This window comes from Falco rusticolus, chromosome 2 (assembly GCF_015220075.1).
Source record: "Falco rusticolus isolate bFalRus1 chromosome 2, bFalRus1.pri, whole genome shotgun sequence".
NCBI classification, from domain to species: Eukaryota; Metazoa; Chordata; class Aves; order Falconiformes; family Falconidae; genus Falco; species Falco rusticolus.
Genome location: NC_051188.1, coordinates 100209226 through 100235069, shown reverse-complemented (window position 1 = coordinate 100235069; position 25844 = coordinate 100209226). Strand labels below are relative to the sequence as shown.

The 25844-nt window shown below is 39.3% G+C and overlaps 1 protein-coding gene across 1 annotated transcript; it reads right to left on the bottom strand.

Moving 5' to 3' along the window:
* Nucleotides 1–562: 562 nt before the first annotated feature.
* On the bottom strand, nt 563–15657 carry LOC119143866 (arylsulfatase D-like). The gene is made up of 11 exons (XM_037378534.1): nt 15574–15657; nt 12868–12969; nt 11571–11717; nt 10483–10604; nt 8945–9067; nt 5384–5807; nt 4521–4657; nt 3127–3261; nt 2337–2499; nt 1928–2049; nt 563–1327 (listed from the first exon to the last, which is right to left on the bottom strand). The coding sequence occupies exons 2-11, from the start codon at nt 12945–12947 to the stop codon at nt 957–959; spliced, it is 1824 nt and encodes a 607-aa protein (XP_037234431.1). The 5' UTR covers nt 12948–12969; nt 15574–15657; the 3' UTR covers nt 563–956.
* Nucleotides 15658–25844: the final 10187 nt, after the last annotated feature.

Genomic DNA, 25844 nt, shown 5'->3' with positions numbered 1-25844 from the left:
AAATTAGTGTTTGTTTGTTTTCATAATTATTGTTGGGCATCTTTCAAAGAGTCCTATTACTTTTTAGCAGGAACCAGTTTATGACTGAGATATGGGCAGCAAGGTAACATGCAGTCCTGTGCCTAAATGACTGAAGCTGCTATCAGTGTGGCACTTCTGTGGCCATCAAGGCCACTATGACCTTGCAAGGGCTGCTTAGGGAGCTGGGTGCAATGGGAACTTTGGAAACGGAAAATCCTTTCCCTTTTGTGTTCTCCGTCAAAAGAGACTGACTCCAGTCAGGGGAGTCCCACCCTTACCAGAAAGTGAAGAGAGCCGTTACCCAGCTTGTCATGTTTCCGAGCTTTATGCCTCACCCAGGCAATTTCTCCTGATCTAGAAGCCCCAGACTGATCAGCTGCCACCATCACTGGTGCTGGAAGGGCTAGCTACAAGGAAAGAAGGAAGTTACCTTTAAAGGTGATTCTGTGAAAAACTGTGGTCAGAACTGTTTTTGAATTATTTTGGAAGCAGTAGTCTGCAAAAAATTATTATAGGGGCATCTTATGCATCACCAGTAAGGATAAGAAAATTAAGGGAGACCTCAGTTCAGGAATCACTTAGAAATTCCTTAGAACAAAAAACCAAAGTGAAGCTTCTAAGTATACATTCATAAACAACAAAACATGTTACATCATTATTTGTACACTCTGATCTTGGCCTGCTTCAGTGCATTTGAACTATTCATTCAGTTGTCAGCAGATATAAGTTAAAACATGTTCTTCAGATCATTTTGTCTTGATCCCTCCCTGAGAGTGTCCCATCTCAAGCCACATTTACCAAATACTGTGCCATTTATAGGAGCGATTCTCATATAGAGGCTCAATTAAAACAACCAACCAACCCACCAATCAACATCCCCAAAGAAAACACTCTTGATTTAAGAACACTTTTGAGGAAGTAACTGGTTCTTTCCTTTATAGGTTGTCAAGTTTATTATCACCTTCCTTATCACACCAACAAAATGGGAATGTCCCACAGCATGGCTGCAGCCATGGCTTCCACACCACATTGTACACAGAGAGCTGCTCTGGGACTGGAGTCAGTGTTTTCCGATGCTCTTCTATGGCTTTTCCAATCTTCTCTATTACAGTGTCAAAGTGGGGCTCGGTGTCAGCCAACAGAGGTTTGGCTTCAGAAGGGTCTCGCGAGAGATCAAACAGCAATGGAGGGTCATGATGGGTCACGCCTTCCCCAGAACATGGGCAAAATCCTCTATCATAACAAGCCCCAGCTCCAAGAGGACGGAAGATGGGGGTCACATAATGAGCCTTCCAGATGGCTCCACCTGGCAGGAAAGAAAGAAGGCTTGCAATGATCTTGGTGGTTATCACAAGGCATTAGAAGTGTGAATGTTTTTCTAAAGTTCATTTCTGGTTGCACTTCAGCTCTGTGCTTACTAGTTGATATAGTGTCGTAATTTCATCTAAATTTAAGTGCCACAGAATTAAACCAATAATATAAAATGATTTTGAAATTTCCCCAACATTTTCAGCAAATATCAGTTATTTTTCACTTTGGTTTTTATGAAGACATTAAAAAATAATTTGGAGTTCCCATGGCTTGCTTCCTTGTTAAGGTAGCAGAAGGACAGACAAAGAGCTGAGGCAAGGACTTCTCCATGAGACAAGAAGGGCATGGACTCCCCAGGCCTTGCATTCAAATAGGTGGGTGAGACCTATCCTGAGCTCCAGTAGCCTGCCTGGGACACCACAGGCCTTGAAGCCATGAACAAACGGTGCCATGCAGCGCAGGCAATGCTAGTAAGTTCTTTACCACCACACACCTGAAACTGCTTGGAAAGCTGCAATCCCAGAAAAAATGTGTTAGACAAATGTGCCCTCCCATAGACTGAGCCTAATTTTTGGGAAAGAAGTTCTGTACTCACTGTCCTTCTGGTGCCACCGCACAGCATGTAGGTGAATGCCGCAGTAATGAAAGAGGAACTCGTGCTCTGAATGCTCAACTGTTCCTTGCAGTAAAGGCATCAGATCCCGGCCATCAATCACCCTAGCAGAAAAAACAGAGACTGTCTGAGGTAAGGTGCACAGGACTGTATCCCTGCTGCACACTCTTGCTGGAACTGGCAGCTCTGAACAAGGCAGGCACTTGTAGAAGATTGCAGGTAGATGCTGAATCTCAAATGTAGAGAAGAGGTGACTGAGCTGTGGTAACACTTATGTGTCTAGAAAAGGAGCAGGAGCAAAAAAGAAAATGACAGACTTTTAGAATGTGTTTCCAAACTAGAATTTCCATTGTTTGGGGAGAGAAGGAGGAATAAAGACACTTGTTTGTACCTGTCCTGGGGTAGTACCCCTCCAGCCAGATGAACTACTGTAGGATAAATATCCATAAGGCTTGTAGGTTCATCTATGACTGCACCTGCAGGTAACACTCCTGGCCACCTGAATATCCCTGGGACACGGATTCCTCCTTCCCAGCCTCCCATAGCTTTTCCACCTTTCATTAAAAAAAAGAAAAAGAAAAAGAAAAAGAAAAAAAATATGTTAATTTAAAATAAAGAGAAACATTACACAAATGTTATTGCATTATCATAAGCTATTACCTTTATGAGCCTTCCTTACCCTTTTGTTTTTACCACTAAGTTCCTTCTCCTCAGCATCAGTGAACGTATGTTCACTATATCCGACTACTCGAGTGACTTAACATACTTACTGCCCTCTATTGTTTTACAAACACTTTGTAAGAACTTAGGGTGGATAAAGTCTCAGGCATGAAGTGATTTCCCAGCCTCTTTCTTTTACAGTCCTACAATGTACCTGTTGTAGTCAAATCGAGGGTTCAGATACAAGATGCAACTTATATTTAATGAGAAGTTACATAACCTTAACAAAAATTAACTTGCGATCAGTTGTCTCATGAGGAAATGACAGTTTGAGAATTCATGCTTATAAAAAACACCTGTACAGGCTAGAATTGTCTTAATTTTAAATATGCCTAGTTTGATTGATTCTCAATGATAAAGCACTGTTACTACTTGATTGTACAGTCTTATCTAAGCTTTAGGGGTGTCCTGAGTACTTTACTCATTGTTGCTGGGTTGTCACCATCCCTGACAGCTCTTACCTCTGTATATTCCATTCCAGCCACCCAGCTGCCTTTTGCCTTCTTGTCTTTCCAGCCATCCACCATGATCAGAGGCAAAGTAAACTAGCGTAGTATTTTTCAAGCCTTCTTTGTCAATAGCACCTAGAACCTGGCCTGTAAAAACAGGAATATGTGTGTATTAAAAAGCAAAAATATTGCTTACACTACATAAATTTTAGTCTCTGACTTGAATTACATTCGTCAATGTAATTTCTTATGTATGTAGGGCTGCTTAGTTTTAAAGAAGAGTTTTTTAAGATCAAGATTTGTAGTTGTGATTTCACTGTCTGTAAAAGCACAGAAAATGTGTATGTGCTGTAACCCCTCTGTTACTGGTATTATAACAAGAGTGCAACAACCACAGTCACAGACCAGAAGCCTGTATTGTAAAGGGTAGAAGTGCTACGTGCTGTAAAAATATGAAAACAAAGCATAACCCAAGGCCCCCAAAAGTTAGATTCTGCATCAGTGGTGGCTGTCATGAATAATGAAGAAAAATTGTCATGTACCCTTATCTTATATTGTCTAGCCCACAGTTAGTATTTGCATTAAATTACTGGTTGGATATCATATACATTAATAATGTAGTTCTTTTTTATTTAAAAGTAATTCCTGAGCTGTTTCTGGTGTTCTAAATTATATTTGTGGTGTGTAAGCGTTTGACAGGTAGGACTGAAACCCAATTCTTTCTGTATGTGTACATGATTCTTATCCCTTATGCAAATATGGTTACTTTTCCTCCACTATGACTGGATTATAAATAATTCTCCTTCCCCTGCAAAAAACAGGCTGAAAAATAACATTAATCTAATTTCTGGGGGTATAGTCATTAGCATTTACAGACATTTCTGGATTAATGAATGGGGCTGAAAAATAAGCAATACTTGGCTGAACGCAGCACAGAGAAATAGCCTGCTGGTTTACACCTAGAATTAATTTGCTTTTCAGTTTTATCACCTTCTGATGTCTCCTACATAGAAATAGATAGGACATGACCATAAGAAGATGAAGTTACCTGATCTTTAATATCACAGAAAATTAAATAATTCTCACTTATTTAGTAAGAAGAGCAGAAGAGCTCTTTGACAGAAGCCAAGGGGATATGATTAAAACTCATAAACACTAAACAAAAAAAAAACCCTGAGTGAACAGAAAGACTCATTTGGTCTAAGACTGGAGGAAATAAAATGCCAACACTGTAAGCCAAGAGTGTTCATTCAAGATTGGCAAATGTTCATGAAAAGCTTAGAAGTTTTTTCCTTCTTGTTTTTAATTATCTTCTTTGTTCTTTTAATAACAACTGCATTTTTATTATATATTCAGACCTAGGTATTAGGTAGTTGGAGACATTGTTATTTGCTGTGGTGACTTACCCACCATCCAGTCCATCTCCTCCACGTTGTCTCCATATAAGCCATGGCTGCTCCTCCCAAGAAACCTCTCTGTGGTGAGGAGAGGGGTGTGGGAGTGCAAAAAGGAAAGAAAGAGGAGGAATGGCTTGTGTTTATTTCTAAAAAACAGAAATCAACACTTTATTATTATGGAGGAAGGTTTTCAATTCAAACAGAGGTCAGTTGTAATGGCAAATGGCATTATGATTTGCGTATATACATTTCAACAATTGCTTCAGAAACATCTTACTTTGCAAGGTATTAAAACCCAGTGATTAGGATCTGTGTGATAAAATAATGTTTAGCTTATATAAAATGACCCTCTTTTTTTCCCTGAATCATCGATAGAAAAGTTCCAGATTGAAGCTCCACATTCTGCTATTGCAAACCACCACTGCGCTACTGAAACAAAGCAGGTTCATCTCCTGCCAGCTGTTTCCCACCTATCAGTCTGTATGGCAAGGCTACATCACAGCTGTAATTCTCCTTCCCCAGCCTACACATGCATTTCTGTCATCAGCTGCCATCCCTTAGAGCTGCAATGTTGGTGTCATTGATAGAAATACGTATTTCCTCAAATAGCCTGGAAATACTGAATCCAATCCATGGAAATGTGGGAACGTTATTAGCTTTAGTGAAGCTAGGAATAATGGACAACCTTAAGCAGCAGCTAATTTTTTTATTTAATAATATTATATAATTGTTCATAGTATTAATAATTAAGAGGCATAATAGTACTTCTAATCTTATGTAATATTACAAAAACCTTACATGGGAAAGTGCCATTTAATAGTTGCAAGACATGAAAAAACCAGAAAATTGTGATCAAGGGAAATGCACTTTACCTTTCAATAAATGAAATGGACTCTCTCAAGATGAGGGACGTAGTCCTGTCTGTCACCATTGGCTGCTCAGTAACTTCGTGGTTTCTCATCATAATGCAGTTCCAGTAACGTACAAACCCATAACTTGAGAACCAGGATACAAAGAACAGGAGACTAAACCCAGCAAGGCATGTCAGTATTTTCCAGTGGACTGAAATCAAGCCGGTCAGTCTTCCCAGGGCAGCGGTGAGTGTAATGAGGCCAACCACCTGAGTGGAAAGCCAGAGTTTCCTTCTAAAAGCTCTGTCCATCTCTGGTGTTTCCGTTGGTTGGCAGTCACTTATTAGCGTAAAAGGCATCCCATAAAAATAGTCAAAGCCGTGGTTTAAAGGGTGATGACAATGGTCATTGCGGGATTCGCAGTTAACACCTTGATGCCACTTCCCTGAAAGTACAGATTATTAAAATGTAAAGAGATAATATTTAATAAGAGGCTTTTCCTCATACAAAACATTTCTAAAAAAATGGTTGCTTTTTCCCCCTGCTTGTGAGAACTTCTTCATCCTACACATATGTACTGAGTATGTAGTAATATAATGGGATATATCTTATAATTGTTGAAGGTAAACCTCTACAAGTTATAAATTATTGACAGAGTTATTGGTGCTCTGTACACACATTCACGCCCTGCAGTTTTGATCAAATGTAAAAACCTGGACACTAGAAACTAGGAAACTAGAAACCAAGAAAAATTCAGATTCTCAGAACCGAGCAAAAATGTACAGCTTTCGTGGAGACCTGTCAGGTAGAGAAAAGGAGGAAGTCCTTTTGTAAGCACAGAGCAAAATAACATTGCTCTATTGTTTACCTTCAAGGTTATGCAGACTTTCTTCTGGAATGTTTTGAATGGCTTCATGTCAGGACTACGGCAACACTCAGAGACGTGTTGGTGCCAGACTGATAAGGGAAGCTATGGACAGAGTAGTCGAATAACTGGCAGCTCAGCAGTGGGTTTGCCAGACAAACCAGCAGATCCAGAACTTGAGCTCAGGAGATCAGATTTCTCGTGAAGCTGTACATATGTAAGTAACTCTGCTGAAAATAATAACTCCATATACTGGATGAGAACAAAAGGCTTTTTTTTTATAAATATTTTTGCCATTTATTTGTATTTAATCACATTTTAAGAAGTTTAAGCCACCTTCTTTTAAGTACTGAAGTCTTTATATATATAAAGGAACATACCCTGACCTTTTGCAATACAATTTAATCTTTATTATGGATATATGTCCACTATTACGATGAATGGCACATCAAAATCACACTTTTGCTTCCCCTCCAGTCTGTTCAAACAGACTGGTTAGGCACTTACACAGAGCTGTAACAAGCTGGTTCATTTGGCTCAAACTCTGAGGCTTGTGAATATCTGAGTCAAGCGACCAAAATCTACCTGTCATCAGAGAGATGTAGTTTAATTGCATTTTATGACCTCTGATGTAATGCAGGCCTTGGATACAAGATCCATAGATCAAAATTAGCTTTTAGAATTTTACTCGAACACTAATTTGAAACAAATTCTTATTGTAGAGTAAGGAATTGTGTACTTAGGATACTATCCTAAACAAATGGTTCACTACGTTACCAATTCTGGTAGCCAGCCCTGAGTAGGTTTCGGTAGAACTGCTGTGCATTACAATTGAAGCAGAACAAACTGCTTCAGAGGCAAAAAAATGCTACTTTGTGGATATAAATATAAAGAAGGGGTAAAAGTTCTGTTCTAGGTAAATGAGTTGCTTTCAGCTAAAATCTCTACTCAGTTTGCCTCTTGACATACTAGAGCCAGCTACAGAATGAAACAGGTTTGTTATCAATAGATATATGCATTGGTCATAAATACAGGTGCAGCTAATGTATCCTTGGACTTCAGATGCACTTCAGCACCTAAATCTCCAGCTGAGCTTGATAAAGCCTTCTGACATGCTACAGAAGACTCAAATCTCCAGAAGATAAACTAAGTGTATAATATAAATACATCTTTGAAGGCATATGTTATACAACACTGGCTTTCTGACTACAAAGAACCTGCAAAGCATTTCCCAACAATAAGTCTGATTAGCACATCAAGCTACAGGTTATTAATAGGATTTAACTTTGCAACTAAACTGGTTGTGCTTAGAGCAAAACAATCACAAATGATTCAAGTGAGACTATTTAGTTCTCATTCAGCTGCAGTGATGTGGGCAGATGTTGTGTAAGATTTCTTGATTCACGACTTGAATATAAAGTTCTTACTGCTTTTTTTGCATCACTTATCACCAGTGTTTTCCACCATCCCCTATGGCACAATTAATCAGAATCTTTCAATTCAGTTAAAGTAAATGGTGCTTTTTGGTGTCTATAGTGCGGTTTTAGTTAAGATGCCCACAGAGAAGATGCCAGCCCAGTTTGCTAGCTAGCTTCTAGGAGGTATGCAGCACAACCTCCCTGCAGGACAACTCCCTTGGCAAAGTGGAGAAGAATCTGTTCGTTTCGTTTGTGATTACATGCTGCAACCAAGCTGAAGTGTTTGGCTAATAGACATGGACTTTTTTATGAGCTATTTAAAACAACTGAAATAATATCACCACAAAACTATTAGGAGAAGAAGATTCAGTAATATAGAACTTAAAATGCTTAGAGGGCTTGATTTAGTATTGTACTTGATTTAGTATGGTTTAGATTTATTTTGCTTAATGAATACAAATCCATTCCTGCAGACACTTCTACTAGTAAATTCAGTTTATTTGTGTAGCCAATATTTTTATGTGTCAGACAGATTTTGGATATTGACATTTAGATGCTCAGATGAGGTAGGGCAAATAGCTGAAAATTCAGCTCAGAAACATTTGTGTTTTATCAGTCTGTGGAACTATGTGACATATCTAAGATAAATAATTATTTGAAACGGGATCATGACCAAAAATTACAACTGTATTAGAAAAAAGAAGTCCTATAAAATATAAGGTAAAATGGAATTCACATTAATGCTGAAGGAGGCAATGTTTTGTGGGTTGTACTGAAGACTCAGTGAACCACAGTGGCACGCTGTTATTAAAGAAAAATAATTGTTTTGTTTCTGTTTTTGAAATGCCAAATCCTGTGATATTATGAACTGGCTATATTGTTTTAAGTAACAGCTGTTCCCTTTTGCTGTGAATATTCTCTGAGCTGTATGAAGTGTTGTCATGCTTATTTGAATGGTACTCATGTTTTTTTTTTTTTTAAATGAAATCGCATTACAATAATTACCGTATACCTGATAGAATAGTATTCAAGAAATATTAACATATTCTCTGTTATATATTTTGACAACCACAGCTGTGCTTGAAGCAAGTCAACAGTTAATATTGTTCTCTTTATCCAGATGTCTATTGTTTTAAAAGAGATTCTTTTTGGTCAGGATTTCTTCTTAAAATATATTCTTAAATCAGGAAATAAAATTATTACAACTGAGGTATGAGTAGTTGCTAACAAAAACAAATTATTTGAGTGAGATGTGCAGGTGAAACACATTCTAGGCCATCTTCAGGAGTGTTCACATACCTATTAGTCCTGTGCTGTAGCCTTGCTGCTGCAGTATTTTGGCAAAAGTGGTTTCATTTGGAGGAAGTCCTCCGGAGCCTCCATTCCAAAAAATAACACGGTAGTTGTTTACAGCATCCATCCCTAAAAAAACACAGCAATAAACAATCTTAGTAAGTATAAATGATAGACTTGTTTCTTGGTTGCATTGATATTATGGTGTTAAAAGTTTATCCTAATGCTGTTTGTTTGGGGAAATTAATCTAGGACTCTGGACAAGACTAAGAAAAAGTTAAGTCTATTATATAATACCTAGTCTATTAATAATCTCTCTCTCTAATAATAATAATAATAATCTATTATTATACGATTGTATAGGAGTGTTTATATGTCACAGTGGCATCCAGACTGTGTGGAGTGTACTTACTTCTTGTGACTGTGAGGCAGGGAGGAGGGTAGGGAGACTTCAGCCTTCTGTCAGCCTCAAATTCCAGCTTGCATAAGACTGCCTGGGGAACTCAAGATTTCCCAGCACAGTGGCATGGCTGGTGTCCGACTTCTGAAACCCACAGAGTAGCTATCTAGCACCACAGTCTTCTCACCTTCAGGGTTACACCCTGTTATTTAGCATTATATGCTGGCATAAACCCATAATACAATGTTATGTGAAGTACAATCTGTCATGCAAATACTGAACATCTCTGGCCCTGTTATAGTGGGAGAGAGTCTGGAAAAGCTCATGTGTATTTTCAAGCTATCTATCTCAGTGGTAAAATGATAAAAGCAGGATGACATGTCAGCTTCAAAATGCCTTGGAAATGAAGACACTCAATATAATTTGCAATAGGACAAACATTAGAGAGTTGCTGTTAGAAACATGTAGAGTTATTTGTTTTTCATATCTCTTAATATCAGGGATGCAGTTTGATCGGATAGTATTTTTTCTTCAAAAACAAAACTGGGAAAAATAATATAGCTGCCAAACTGTTATTTCATAGGGTGGATGAATTCTGACACATAGGTAACAAAGCTGTACTGTAAACGACTTGTTCTGCACCTCGAATGGAGGCAATGGACACACATTTGCATAGATCCACTCTTCTGCCTGCAGGGCTGAGCTGTTTCTGGTATCTGATGAGGAGTCACCCATGACAGAAAATATTGTAACTAGTGCTTTAGAAATGTGTTGTTTTTCATGTTCTGTGTAATGACTTTTTTGAATGTAACAGTTTGTATTAACTCCATTCTGACTGCAATCTGTGCAATAGAGCACCAAAAGGCAACCAAAGTTGTGAGCTGGAGGGGGCACAAGGTGCTCTGCAGAGCTGGTTCTTTGCTCTGCTTCCCTTCAGGTCAGTTCATTGCACCCCATAAATATAGATGCCACCTCAAAGGTACTAGGCCTAGCTGGCACATCTTTTTGTGCCTCAATAAGAGATGACAAGTCAGTGGCACTCCCCCTGTTTGCACAGCCTCATTTCTTTTGTGCCCGTTGTATAACATTGTTCCCTTCAGCAATAAAGCAATCTTTAAAGGCTGCTTGGTTTTTCAAGGCAAACCTGATCGGAGAGGATATCTGCCAGTGAGGAAAGCTGCTCTGCTGGGGGTGCAAAGTGGAGCTGCAGCGATGTGTTGGGTCAGTTTCACGCCTTCCTTTGCCAGGCCATCGATGTTTGGTGTCCTAAAAATGCAACCAACACTGTCATATTTCATTCAGAGAGTCTTTAAGGGAACAAGGTTGAGGAATAATACATTTACCTTTATTCTGGAAAGTTTATTCTATTTGAAGATGGCCAGGAATATTTCCTCCCCCCCCCCCTTCTTTATTAACAATTGCTACTTGTAAAAATCTTAAGCCACTCATTCCTTCTTGTTTCCCAAGTCCTGTGAAGGGCCTTGCAGAAACGTGCCCCACTGTTTTTGGAAAGAGAACTCATGCCTTGGAGATGATGCTATGCTGAAGTAGAGGCCCACCATGCAGAGCCCCATCAGCTACCTATGATCATCAGCTGCCTATCAGAAATTTACCCATGCCAATCTGGTTGAGATTCTGAGAACTTCGCTGGGTGAAGGGAGTGATCATACTGAATTTGGTTTTGTTCAAATAGGTGATAGGCTGGTAGGAAGCCAGCAGGCAACACCATGGCATGATTTTCAAAGAGAAGACAAGTTCTATGTCCTTGGGTCTGAAAAGAGAAGTATTTCCAAGTAACACAGCTTGTTGCAGTGATTTATACATTATTTTGCCGTGAGACTGGGAGGTAATGGCAAAACAGAGTTAAATGAAATAATGAGGCCTGATATGTTGAAAGAGGGGACAACACTTCTATCTTCAGGCATGTGCAAGAGCTTAGCTGTTTCTCAGCGTTGGACAATTAAGGAATACACAAGAACAGTTGACAGTTGACATATTCACACAGTAAAGCAGCTCCACATAGCAGAGCTAGAGCCCTGTGAACGCCCTCTAGGCTGTGATATAATCCTGGTAGTGCTTTACATTTACCATTAATGGCATCCTTGTGAAATCTTTCCATTTCTCCAGGAAACGAAATTAAAGACAACTTGAATAGCTGATGATGGGCAAAGATTGTAGTCTTACATTAAGTAACACACCAGCTCTGTTCACTTTTATGCTTAGTTTTCTTACCTGATAGTATCATTCCCATAGCAACCTACATCCCCTATGCCGAGATCATCAGCCATCAACAGGACAATGTTTGGCTGTGTGATGGAAAGCTCTGTAAGTGGTGGCTGCAGAACCAGACCAAAAATCAGGGGTGTGACCAGTGATGTCCTGAAACACAGAAGAAGTCGTATGAAATGATTAATAAAATTGAATGTATTGTTAGCAGTTTGACTTTAAGACAACTAGAGCAAAGGAGTTGTTAAGGGTTAATTCAGGTTACAAGCACTTCGTAGGTCCTGCTAAGCACAAATCCTTTTGTTCAGAAAAGGAACTTCACAAAGTTGGCATCTCCACAAGACAGAGGAGCTGACAGGGAGCTCAGCTCGGGCAATGAGCTTCGCAAAATGAGGGGAAAGGTGGTTCCGGCAGGGGGAGATCCCGACTACCGACTCGTTGGCCAGTGACTCAAGAAATCCCTCAGACCCAAATGAAGTTGAGACTGAGCATGGGAACTAATTAACATGAGAATCGAGAGAATTATTTGACAAATGTGAAACAGAGTACTAAGTAATGAAGTAGTTGGGTAACTTGTAACGAGTGAAGGCTGATGTCTTTGTATGCTAGACTGTAAAAATAGCATAATTTTGAAAATGGGGGAGCTAGGCATTTGGGGGTTGCCACCTAGCTCCCTACCTAGCACAAACTAGAATAAAGAAATAAGGACTACATCGACTTGGGGTGTGAACTGGTGCTGTGCACTGGGTAACGAACCCGCCTATGGGACAACGGAAGGAAAGAAGCCCATGACCTGGCCATTCCTCACTCCCACGGCACAAGGCTGAAGAGCCTCACACGTGAGCTCGGCTGCACACCAGGTCACTCTCTGCTCAGATGTAGAGGGTGTGTTAAGTTTTGATCATTGACCCAAACAGATGTCATGAAAAGGAAAATGTCAGGACCGCAACTTTAAAATCTTCTTTTCTGATTGTTTCCAATCAGATTTGTTCATTACTTGGGAATTTACATGTGGCAGGTGACATATAAGTGATTTTGCTTTACTAGCTTGGAATGTTTTTTAGAAGTTGGTCTGACAAATTGAGAATGAGATCAACTTCCTCTGAAATCCTTCTCACCCAGACTGGAACCTTTGTGTTGTGAAAAACTTAAGAACAAAAAAAACAAACCAAAAAAAATCACATTGTGAATACACTTTACGTATAAACAATGCTACTCTTTTATAATACAGTATTATGTCATTATTAAACATCTCACTTTAGATCTAAGTATGAAATAATACTAATTCATGAACTTTTCTTACCAATAAGATATTAGCTGCCATACCATTTCTGCATTTGGAGTGTTCAGAATCTGCACAACCAAGAGTGAGAGCCTAGTCATGTTTGCATCTTCCTAGTAATCACTGCAATAAAAATAGATAAAAACTTAAAGCCTGTCAGCATTCTCTGTTTTATTTACTTCAGTGCATCTCATTCATGAAGAAGAATAAAGGCATTAATGTTATTTTTATTGCTAGTGTCACTTAAAGAAATTTTTCTCTTTTTTTTGTGTAGAGAAGTTTATTTTAAAATAGTAAAATAATTCTCTTTTCTTACATGACTCAGCTGTATGAAAAATGCTTATTATTCAGAAAGGAAGAGAAGAGATTTTAAAATCCAGTCTTCAATATAATTTATTTTTCTGTAATCGCAGAGACAGTAGTAGCCTGCTGCTTCTTCACATAATGTGCCAAATTTCCTTTCAGGCTGGTAAGAGATCTCTTTATTTACAGAAATTCTAGTCATCCTCTTCCAACAATGACATTTTCTTAGAAGACACTGAATTTGTGACCTGTTGCGGTTTGACTCTGAGCTGAGCCTTTCCAGTCTTTGTGTGTGTCAGATCTCAGGGTATGGTGTTATTTTCCCCCTCCCTGCACAGTTTTCTGCAAAGATTCCTCAGGGGCTTTCTCTTCCACTGCCAGGACAAGACAGACTGTTGCAGGCTTTGAAGTAAGGGCCAAATGACCTTGGTTCATAGGCTTTTAAATAGACTCCTTTCAATCTATCCCATATCTGCTTGAGCTATCCAAAGCATCTGAATTTTTAAAATTACGCTTGTTTCACATTTTGTTTTCCAGAAATGATAGTATTTAGCAGCTTAGTTAACATCTATAGTTCTTACATTTTATTCATCAACACTGTAAGCCTCAATGGGAGAATTTAAATTCCTAGGCTTAGAAAATTGGCATCCAAACACTCTAAACACTTATTTACAAGCACCAATGCTGATGCAGCATCGCTATCTACAGACAGTTTCCTGCATTTCGATTTGTGCCTTTTCTGCATCCCGAGTAGGTATAGGAAAGACACTGGGGGATACCTCAGCCGTCTTTTATTTATACATACTGTGTGCCTCCAAAACAGTTGAAATGAAAGGGAGTTGGAAATATTCAGATTTAATTGTGTAATTGGTTGTTACTAACTGCCTGTACTTCACAGCAAAGACACATTGATTCAAGGCACAGCCTGGAGTTCAAGGCTGAGCTTCCTCAGAAGCTGCCTGTGAATTGGCAGGTGATATATGGAAAATAGTTACCGCGCTGACTGATACTATCCCTGTCAAGACATTTCCTTAGTGAAAGGTGATGGGAGACCAGTCAGAGGAACTAGCAGCTCTGGTGGGAGCAAGAGGGACAATGAAAGCAGCCTACTCTGTTCCTCCCCTCCCTGAGAAGCTGGGGGGAGCCCAGGTCCCCACAGGGCAGTGTAACTCCTTGCTTGGTCCCTGGCAGCTGGGGCAGCAGCAAGCACCCACCAGGTTCAGCCACAAGCAGCTGGTAGGATGCCTTTCTGGGGACCTCTTTGTGACCACTTTTGCTTAAGGGGCACTTAAGCCAAACTGCAAGCAGACAGTCCCCTTTGCCATCTGAACTGAATTTGGCTTAAAGTAAAACTCTTTCCTCCCTCTGCCATTATTTAATCCCCGCAAAGGAGTTTAGATTTTATCCCTTTCTTCATCCATTTTAATAATCTATGCAGATATAGCTTGCATATCTTTCATATTTTACTTTTTTCCTCTACTGATGGAACTGTTTTTTAATCCGTCTTTACTTTTCTATCAAAATACCTACACGATACTGAAATCCCAATTCAAGCCAGTTTGCATAAGAGTAAATACTCATATTTTTAGATGCACTCAGTACATATTTGTACTGAGTCAGTACATATTTGTGGTGTCAGTCTGGCAACACTCAGTGAAAAGTCTTACCGGTAATTCCATTCAATTTGGTACTGTTCAGTCTAGGAGAAAATCTTTTAAAATTCCTATTTTGTAGACTTGATATAGATAAAATAAAAGCCAGACATGATAAAATGTTGCCCGCAGCTCTCACTTTATATGCACGCTTGTGTGAGAATACTGTTGTTGTAAAGGAAAATGCCTTTTAAAAACTTCCTCAAGATATTTTTATCTAGAGAAGCAAAATAAATTTTCCAAATGCCCGTTAAAACTTTCCCATGCGTTTCCCAACATAGTAAGGGAGGAATACAGTACCTGGTAAAGTTATGCTCAAAGCAGGCAGCTGATAGACTGGAGCGTGAGCTTAGTTTTAGTTGACTTAAAACCACTCCAAATTTTTCAGCACGACTGCTGCTACAGCGCAGTGTCTAACATCTGTTTCTGAAAGCAGTCCTTAAATCTGCCCTAGCTGCTCATGCGCGCTTTGCCACAGGAAAGCTGTGTAATACCAGAGCTTGCAAGCAGCTGGATGGTCCAACTTACTCTGGAGTCCCTTAAGCTGTACATCCCACCGCTGTTTGCACAATGGTGACATTCATACTGTACGTGAGGGTTGGGGAACACCACAGAGGTAGCTAAAATGTTTTCTTCCCAACCACCATTTCTGAAGGGAAGGAAAGGACCTCCTCCAAGTCTGAGACACTCCCATGAAAGGCACTGTAAATAACAGTTCTCCATAACCCCCTCCTTGTTTCCACCAAGAAAAACAGAAAATCACTGTACTTACGAAGCAGCAATTCTTTGTCTGTAGAAATAAAAATCGAGCAGATATCTTCACTTTACCAGCATCCCAAGTGCCTGCAGTGATGATAAGGTCATCTCTGCACACACAGTGAGAAACAGTTTTAGGGCGTGGGGAGGAAATGCTGGCAAGAGACCTGAATTTGCTTTTTCAGGAGGTGAGTCATTCGGCTTCACTTCTGAGTGCTGCCTGTTTTCTTGTCATCACTCGAAGGGACAAATTAAGGTTACATGCTGGCTAATGCTCGCTTTCTTGATTTTTCATGTTTGAGTCCTGTTGTACCAAGTGTTATGGGACAGCATGAGATGCTACCAAACAGGAATCTTGGTTTCCTGACAGAGAATTTTCTTGTTTCATTATTAAAAAAAAAAAAAAAAAAAAAAGAAAAAGAAGAGTGTTTTCATATCTTACGAGAGAAGGGAGATGTAGTTATGAGTTGGTGGTTCATCACCAATTGCAGCACTCAGGTTGGTTTGCTAGTGGAACACCTCCAAGGCAAGTTACAGCACCACAAGTGATCCCTGCCCTGCTCTCTCCCACGTCAATACTTCCATGCTGGAGTACTTCCAGCCAGCGCACAAAGAAGTGATGTGTCTGGTTTTCCTTTTTTCTGTGCTTGCTTCCCTATCACCACTCATATTATAACAGCTCAATTTGTACCTTTCCAGTTCCCATTCCCCTTCACTGTGCCTTTAGTGCTTCAGAGTCACTCATATAAATAGGATTTCTTGTTGTCTGATGCCCTCTGCTGCTGTGTATTTGCTAAAAAGAAAGCACCTTCTGAAGTGCTGGGTTTCTCTCTCCAGGTTGCAATCAGTCCCAGCTGGGCCCTGCTGACTGGAAGAGCCCCTTCTGCAGCTGGGGTCTCTTCCACAGCTCTTATATTCTCCTTGTGTTTTTCCAGCACTTTTTGCCAGTTCTGTAGTGTTTGTAACAGAGAACCACAAACTATAGCTGCTGTGTTATTTACTAAATTCAGAGAATAGCAGGAAAGTGAATGCACGTCTGCAGTTACACTGCAGGAGCACGTCTTCATTGTTTTTCACATAGCCTTCTGACACAGAGCGAGCCAGAGCAGATCACTGCCGTAAGTAGAACACGCTGAAATCTGGCTGCTGGGAATTACTGTCTGGGCATATCTATGGTGTGATGAAGATAAAGGATGGAGGGTTATTGCTTGTGGTCTAAAGACTTTCTTCTCACAGTGATAACTTGTGCTTCTTTTGATGTTTGATCTTTGAAGGAGGGAAAGGTGAATGCCCTCTTACCGGTGCCACTTAAAGATGGCATTTTTAAAAGGTCTAGGCAAAGCTAATTCTGTTTCCAGCCACCGCACTAAGTGGTACTACTTATTTTCTGTGGGGAAATCTTTAGAAAGTCTGTATTTGCTCAGAATATAGAATGAACGTAGAAGTTTGCAGAAGCCTTGCATACTCTTGTATTTTACTGTCTTTTTCTTTAAACCGAGTGCTGGAGGAAGTAACACTCACTGACCCTTTTAAAGCACTTCGCTATCTAGAGTTGAAGGCTCGTTCGTAGAGGTTTGATACTACGATATGATGATTTAGAGGCTCCCTCTAGCGGTTACTCTAGTTTTGGAGTCGTTCTATTTCAGAGAACATTCGATTCACCCTCTACTTCTCTAAAAGGCATTGCACAACGATGGTATTTCTTTGAACTCTGATTTACACTAGGTCTTCAAGGCCTGAATGCCTAGGAGCAGTTGCAGAGCCTTACCTGTCGTCCTGGAGTATGTAATCCAGGTTTGCAACACCGAGAAGGAACCTGGTTCACGCACTCCAGGACTGCTCCGCAATATTAGCCAAATTGCAGTAAGTGGGGGTGGGGGGACAGTCACTTCAGAAGTGCACTCCTGGTCTGGGGTAAAGCAGAAATTCAGACGCCTCAATCCCTGCCTAAGGCTCAGCTTAGAAGCCTGCTGCTCACAAGTTTCAGAGAATGATTCAGGTAACATACACACCATGTAACCTCTCAAGGAAATCTAAAAATCAATGTGTTTTTCCATTTCTGATAAAAAAATTTGCTGTGGTGTCTAAGCATAGCAGTCTGCTTTGGCCAGTGTAAATGGTAGGGGCCAGAAACCTGCATGTAGGCATGATCTAGCTCTTCAGCAGAGTGGGATCGGAACTTAGCTAAAAAAATGGAAAACTTTTTTTTCTGGATCTTACTCCCATGATTTTTGGTAGATTTTTTTTTTTTTTTTAAAGTAAAAGCTGTGAATAAGGTGTATAAAGAGCACTTACAACAGGTACCATGGCTATAAATTTCCCTTTCATGAATCCCACCTTTTACAAAAGATGTGGTTGTTAGCTCTCTTTGGAGTAGTTTATAGCTCATTCCAGGGTAGTTAAAAGCAAAAAGGGCCATGACCACTCTGTCCAGCTCAGGAAAAACTGCTGTAGATGCCCTTCAACGGAAAAGATATAGCCTTGCCCTTGCCTGCACAAGAAGGTGCTTAATACAGACTTCCAAGGCTGACCTTGGTCACGGACTTTTTTTGTTGCAGGTTTACAGCTTTTTTTTTTTGTGGTTTTTTTTTTTTTTGTTGTTGTTGTTGTTGGCTTCTTCCCACTCAGAAGGGCACATCCCTTGTGTTGTCCCACTTTTCTGTGTGCCACTCTACAAGGGGACCTGCCTCCACTAAGCACCATATTACCATTCCTGCTGTTGACCTCTCAGGACAATGCAGGCCATGTGTGCATCCATGTCAGCCTGCATGGATGCTGATTTTTAGGAACAGTCCCATGTAAGTTAAATGCTTAATAACAGGCACATGGTGTCTTGTCCTCTCTTCCATCTACTGCAGTGAAGGTAGTGATAGCTTAATGTGTGTGAATACATATGCACATTCCAGAATTTATAGAGCTTATTTCAAATATTTCTGTTTTTTTCTCATGTGAAAGAAAAGCAAAATAGATTTAGAACAGATTTTAGGCAGTTGAGGCTGCTAGAGTAAAATTTACACTGAAAATATTAAAAACCAAGAGTGTTTCACAAGTAATAAAATCAATACAGAATGGAGAGATCTAAAAAAACCCAAACAATCAACCTATGGATTTTTTCTGATAAGTTATGAAATGCACAAAAGAGATTTTTATTTTTATAGCTGGAGGAAACAAGGCACATGTCTAGCATGTTCTTTAAAACCCTGCCCTTTAAAACAGCTTAAATCTGTAAAAGGCTGGGATAAAGCACAATAGTGCATGAGGATCTGAAGGTATTACCTGATCCAGTGTTCTACTGCTTTTTGAAGTTTCCAGCACTGCAGCTGTTCCTGCAGATACCAAGAACTAGAGCCTCAGTGGGGTGTTATTCCAACCACAGGGGAGGGTTAAAAATCTACAGTATTTCAATTCAGACTGCCTTTTGATGCTGAGACTAAATACATTCACATAGGCAGAGACTATCCAGAAAAATTACTATGAGAATTTTACAAAATATTTTTACTAGTGTGGTAATCTATAACATCACATAATGAAAAACCACAAGCCACCAATGCCACTAAATAAGGACTAGATCAGGCACTCACAGGGTGTCACAGATTTTCAATGTTTTTATAAACTCAAGTAGTATGAATTCAGGAATGCCTGGATATATGCTAATATACTAATATAAATAGTGCTAATATACTTTATCTAAGATTTTCCAGATGAAGTATAGGAGGCTTTAGTTTTTGTTGCTTATTAATTAGCAATTAATAATAATGCTTAATAATAATTGGACATGATGTAAAATTCTAACAAAAATAAACAGCCTGTCAACTTTGAGTTTTTCATATTCAAGTCAATTTTTCTGTCTACTGGAAAGTGATCATTTAAACCCATGGTAGAGGAAATCTATAATATAGCATCCACAAAGATGGAATCTTAGAAGGTAAAAGGTCCAGACTCCTTAAAAAGCTGGGAGCCATACCATAGAGCTACATACAAATGTGTGTGACTTGCAGGGGACAGAACAACACTCATGTTTGTTTGCAAACAGACCCAATGGCAAAGTCAAAAAGAAACCCTGTAACCATTTTGGTAGTGGTTACAATCCTAAATTTACAGACATGTTGCTCCTTGTTACTACAGTTCACAAGCCAGCTTCAAACTATCTTCAGCATTTTTCTGGCAAATGCTACGCTGCAGTTTCTGAGTTTAGGATTTCAAAAGACATGACACATTTTGCTTTCAAGCCTACTAATTTTAACTGTCACTACTGACGAAACAATGGAGAGGAAAAAGGAGAACACTGACCTGTAAATACAGAGAATTAAAAATAGTTCTTGTTAAATCAAAGTCCTTTTAAATAGTATTTTTTGTATTACAAGCTTGCAGAAGAGAACATGTCTTTCAGAACTGAGGACTGACTTCAGTGTAGATTGTCTTGCCTATTTAAAAATCACGTCACAGAAATTTTCCATTGTAATTACAGCAGTTGAGCATCTGAATGGTTCCAGCACAGCAGAAAGGAGACGTGCAGGTTCATCACAGGGATATTGTTTGTGCTCTCGGTGAATGCAACTTTGCTCTGGAAGTCAATGGTGGGAACATTCCTAATAAAGCCACAAAGAAACAGCTTTGCTGTGCTGGTCTACATAGAACAAAAACATGGATTAGGAGGCCTGAAATGTTTTTTTATCAATGGCATTCTTAAGCCAAGATTGTACTACATACTTCTGCTGGCATAGCTGTGTTGGTCAAGGGGGTAAAATGCATTTTTGCCAGTGTATTGTGGGGAAAAAATGGCTAAAACAATGCTAGAAGTGATACTTTTTGGTACAAAATGCATCTTCAGTGGAACTGATTGACTGATACCGTATTCCACTGTGCCATGTAAGTACTCTGAAAATGGATGTGGTCTCATGCGTTTTGCTCATGAATGTGCTTCCTCTAACATCTCACTTCAACATCTGTAGGCTTGGGGGGTGGAGAGTAGACAAACATATCAAAATACCCTTGGAACTTTTGCTTGCACTTTACATGCTGTGATCTGGAATCTAAATATTATAGCATCTGTAGCCTTATAAAAATTCTGAATACTATATTTCACCCTCTCTACAACAATTACCTATTAGTTTATGAAGTTAAAGATTTAATTCCATTTCCCCCAGGGGTACATTTTATTTTAATATGTCTGATTTTCCTACCCATTCCTTCCCTCTTGGCTTTTTGTGGTTTGTAATTAGGTACTGTAACCCCCCCCTTTACAAGGACTAGTGAATTAAATTCTACTGCTAGTGTAGCTTGAGGAAGGTCACCAGTACAGAATATACCTGCAAATGTAATTAGAAAGTTTTATCTTTGGTTCCTTCTGTATGTATCTATTGGGTCACTGAGAAATGTTTTTGACATTGTGAATTCTCTTTCATTTTCTTGTTACAGAAGTGTAAGTAGTGACCTTACTGTTGGCACTGTGTTAAGCAGATTTTCAGAAGCAGAATTAGAATTCCCTTCTTTCATTTTTAAAATGTACATGTCTCCAATATTTGGCAAAATACTTCTATAGAAAACAAGTAAAATTTCCTTGTATTTTATATGCCACATATTTACTAACTATAGCACTCATTTTAAAAGTCTCTGTCCTGGAATTTACCAGCTTGGGTTTACCAATAAAGCAGATCAGATTTCCCACAAACTGCAGACCTCCTTCCTCCCCGTATTATGTTACAGGCAGTGGCTAGTTTCAAAATATTAATCAAACCAAGAGTTTCCCCTGTAGTTTTATAACTTAACTGGTCTCTAAGCATAAATGCTCAGCAATACCAGGCACTTTATTTCTGCTATGCTGCCAAAATCAACGTTTGTCTCTAGGGCCTCTCCCAGCTTTTGATCATCAGCAATACGGGCTACATCTATGTCCAGGTTTACCAAGGACCCAAAGAGGCTCCAGGCTCTTCATTCCTGCCCAGATTTCATTCCCCTGCAAACTCTTTCCCCTCCTGTCCCACCTCAGCCTCACAGCACACCCTGACCCAAGCCCCCTTGCTTCAAGTGTTTCCTAACCCTAAATGCTCACTTCACTGCAGAAGACCTGGAGATTCAGGTGCTCCCTGAGCAGAGTCTTGACTGACTTTTCTCCAGCTCTCTCTTCTACACGTACCCCTGCATGGGGACACTCTGATGTTTCAGAGAGCCTGGGCTGCCCACTCAGCTGCTGTCCCAGTGGTCACGAAAATGTCTGGGACCTGACCGTGCTGTGTCCCCTGTCATGGGCTTCTGTCTCTGCCAGCACTGGGGCTGCATTACATCTCTCTTTTCTCTCGCTACCTGTGTCCATTTTCTTCTAGTCTGGTTAAGAAGGAAAAGAATTGTGCTGAGGTTTGAAGCTCAGCTTCTTTTAGACAGACAAAACCACTGGAAATGTCACTCTGACTACAGCAGACTCATCTCTCATGTCTGCATTTCCCCATGTAATTTCTGGAGACCTCCTAGAAGGCTGACCTCACTGTTAAAAGCAGCGGTGGGATTTTGAATGACACAACTATTCATTTCTATCCTTCACAGGCTCTGCTTTAGGCAAATTACATCTTAGCAACTCAAATTGACTTGCATTTCTTAAACACGAGAGTGAATTATTTTTCATATATGTTTAATTATGGTAATAGGTGTATGCATAATATGTGTATCTGCCTATTTGTCTATGCATGCAAGAAAATAAAAAGCAGAATATTAGCACTGAAAACAGGTCCGGTTGCAGTAATCAGAGATTATTTGTTATGCTACAGAGCTAAGTAGTTTGTTAATAGGTATGGAAAATGTATCTGAAGAAATGCTAGTTACCATCGCCAAACAATTTCCTGTGCTGAAGAGAAGATTATATGAACAGTCTTTGGTATTACTTTTACATGCAAGTTTCAGCCATTCATTAATGTGGCAACTGTGTTCCAAAGTGTATTGACAGCTTCCATATGCTCAGATCAGCAAGGAAATCTTATTATTCATTATTTAGGGGCTGATGTTAACAATCAGCTAAAATTTGTTGTATTTACTCCAACATTCTATAAACTCTAAGGCAGAAGTTATCTAAAAGGGCAATAACTGAAGAAGGTAAACCAAGGGAGAAATAGTTAAGATAAAGTGCTCCTATAAATTTTAAGTATTTTAACACATTTTGGGTACATAGCATGTGCATGGCAGTTATTTCAGTTACCCCAGCTTGTTGGCTTAATTTAGCCAGAAAGTCAGGTAGGGATTTAAATTATGCAAAATATATAATAAATCCAACTGGAATACAGCCAGTACATCAGAACTAAAACTGTTCTGTCAGATGAATGGACACAAACTTTGTACACAATCTTCAGGAAAACAAGCTTTTTAATATAAAAATCAAGTTTGCATTTTTCTGTTTATTGGGTTGAACTGGAACATATGCTTATGTGATCTGGTTAGAAGCCACATGCTTTGTGTAAACCTTAACTTTTCCTGCCTCTGCTAACAACATGTTGTGCATGCATTACACTTTCAATCTGAGATTCTAAGTTAAAATACTGTAAGAAATAAGTAGCAAGCAATTATTTGAGTCTCTATTACTTAATTTATTTTATTACTTTATTTATTTTATTATTCTATTTTCTCATTCCAGGCTGGGTTTGTTAATGCAGACACTTCAGTACTTGTGGAATCCTATTACATTTTTGTCTCTAAAGTGCTTTGCTATCCTATTTCAACATAAAAAGAAATTTTATCTTTAATTCTGAACTTCCAAACTATCAAATAACTTCTAGCTAAAATCTTGGTGATGTTTTTAAAACTTACTGAAGTTTTTTCTGAGAGTATGTTTTTACCACTAGAGGGTAGAGAAGTACAGTGTTGCCCAGCAAGTAAAAATGCCCTGATCTACACGGAAAACAGCTGCTTCATTGCTTTTAGGATCCAGAGGGTCCTCCATCGTTCTTTTCAACGTGACTGTTCAGCCAGAGTAAAGTTAACAGAATACAGCTCTCATGCAAGAGGTGAATCGAACCCAGATAATTACCTTAATTGCTGGCAGTCTTCTGCCAATGTATTGGAATATCAGGGTTCAATTCAGTCTGAGCGTTAAGTTTGCAACACTGAGCCCAGGTATTCCCTAAGACCGAGAAGTGAAGCCTAGATATGCGTTAGGTAGCCTAAACTACTTGTTAACGTACAGAAGTACTTTAATAAGCCTGCTTTCTTAAGGCTGGTGAAATGTGTGATACATACTTGTCCTCTGCATCTCTGCTTTGCAATCCAGACCTCTGTGATTGTGATAGCCATTTTTGTGATGCATTTTAAAATCCTCTCAGAGGATTTATCTGTTTTCAAGAATGCAGCATCTGGGAATAGGTGGGTGTTTAAAATACAATTAGGCTGGTTTCTAACCAGCTGGTGATATAATTAAAATATGGTATGTGGTATAGTATGTCTCTTCAGCGTCTCAAGGTTAAACTCAGCTTCTTTATTAAACTTCTCTGAAGGTTTATGAACTGTAATAAAAGCATCCATAAGTTATGAACTGGACAACTAAATTCTAAGACAACTTTTTGAACATATACAGCAGAAACAAGATGCACAAAATGGAGGATGGCTATGTATATCCTTTGCCACTCAGAAGATCTTTCTAACATAACCCAATAAAATTTGTCTCCTGCTGTCAAAAAAATCGTCCTCAGGTAAAAAAAAAATTGTTGCACATAGCTCAGATATTTTCTAATGGATTTCTTAATTCTTTAGAGATGTCAATGGTGTACAGGGCTTTAAATGACAACCTGGGCATAGGGTTTGTTCTATATAATTGTCTTCTAATTTCAGCCTTTACATATTTCTGTTCATTCATCAATCTGAATCTGCTAGTTCTGATGTACTAGGTATACTGTAATCTGAGTTATTATATATTTCTCAGAATTAAAATCCCCACCTGACTTCCTGGTTAAATGAATTAATTTTCTTAAAGTGGTTTGAAATGCAATACTGATAGCCAAAGAAAGACTTTAGATGTTCCATGGCTTTGTTTTATATTTTTCAGTGACACCACTCACAGCCATCATTGGGGTTTTGCAGAACAGTGCTCCTCTTTGACAGACTTTCTAGTAGGTAGTGCTCTGCAGGGGATTCAGGGGTTCCAGGGGAGCTTAACATATCTCAGATATGAGAATGCACTCAAAAAATGAAAAATAGATACCAATTATTAGGCTGTCAAGATAAATTTATTAGCTCTCAATAAGATACAATAACTGGAGAGCTTTTTCTTTTCTGTTTTCTCTCATTAATTTGTTTTCTTCTGCAACACAAAAATCCTTCTTGAAAATAACATTTTCCTCTTCCAACAGGTCATTAATTGCTATCTGACTCCTTAAGTAAGAAATGTTAGAAACCAGTGAATCCTGCTTTAGAAGAACCCCAATAATTAAAATATACAAAACAATCCCCCAAATTATATGTAAAATAAAAAAGAATCAGAAGATGCATACATCTTTTCACAAAGCTGAACTGTTATACATTCAGAATAGATCTTGACTTCCTTAGTTTGCTAAAAGCATTAGGTGAAAAAAACCCACTTTATTTAAAAAACATCTGCTGTAGAGAATTCCTCATTGAACTTTCATTGCCTGCTGCCATACACACACATCAACAGCTTTGCTTCAGCTCAGGCTGAGGCAAAGAAAAACAAAATGGGAACAGAGGCAGGCCCATTGTGAATAAATGGTCTGAACCCTGTTTATTCCTCAAGTCTTATCATAGAACCATAGAATCGTTTAGATTGAAGAAGACTTTTAAGATCAAGTCCACCACTAAACTGTGTCCCTAAATGCCACTTCACCCCTTTTTTTTTTTCTTTTAAATGCCTCAATGGATGCTGACTCAACCACTTCCCTGGGCAGCCTGTTCCAATGCTTGACAACCCTTTTGGTGAATAAATTTTTCCTAGTATCCTATGTTAACCTCCTCCTTGGCACAGGCTGTCTGATAGGAGTCGGAGGGCGAAGTCTAGTGCAAACCTCTGTGTGTGGAGCACCACCTACAGCCTTAGCACTTACAGCCCTGGCTCTAGGTGCTCTGAAGAAGAAAGGGGAACTTCAAACTAGATGTGGGGAAAGTTTATTCCCACCTGCTGTATCCAGTCAGCTGCACTGACACCAGCCCTGTTCCTGAAGCAGAGCCAGAGGAAAGCAGTTGCTCCGTGACAGTGTGTTAATGTTGCTGGAAACGAAGCAAAGGGGGTGACACAGAGGCTATTTGGGAAGGGAGGCAAGAGTCTTTTTGGCTTCCTTGCAGTCTGAGCCAGTGGAT

What these genes read in the sequence shown, in the direction of transcription:
- LOC119143866 (XM_037378534.1), bottom strand. Translation starts at nt 12,947, where the DNA reads ATGACTAGGCTCTCACTCTTGGTTGTGCAGATTCTGAACACTCCAAAT. An exon ending in CTACAGCACAGGACTAATAG is followed by an intron (nt 5,808 to 8,944) that starts GTATGTGAACAC and finishes CTGTACTTTCAG; the next exon opens with GGAAGTGGCATCAAGGTGTT. An exon ending in GCGGTGGCACCAGAAGGACA is followed by an intron (nt 1,328 to 1,927) that starts GTGAGTACAGAA and finishes CTTTCCTGCCAG; the next exon opens with GTGGAGCCATCTGGAAGGCT.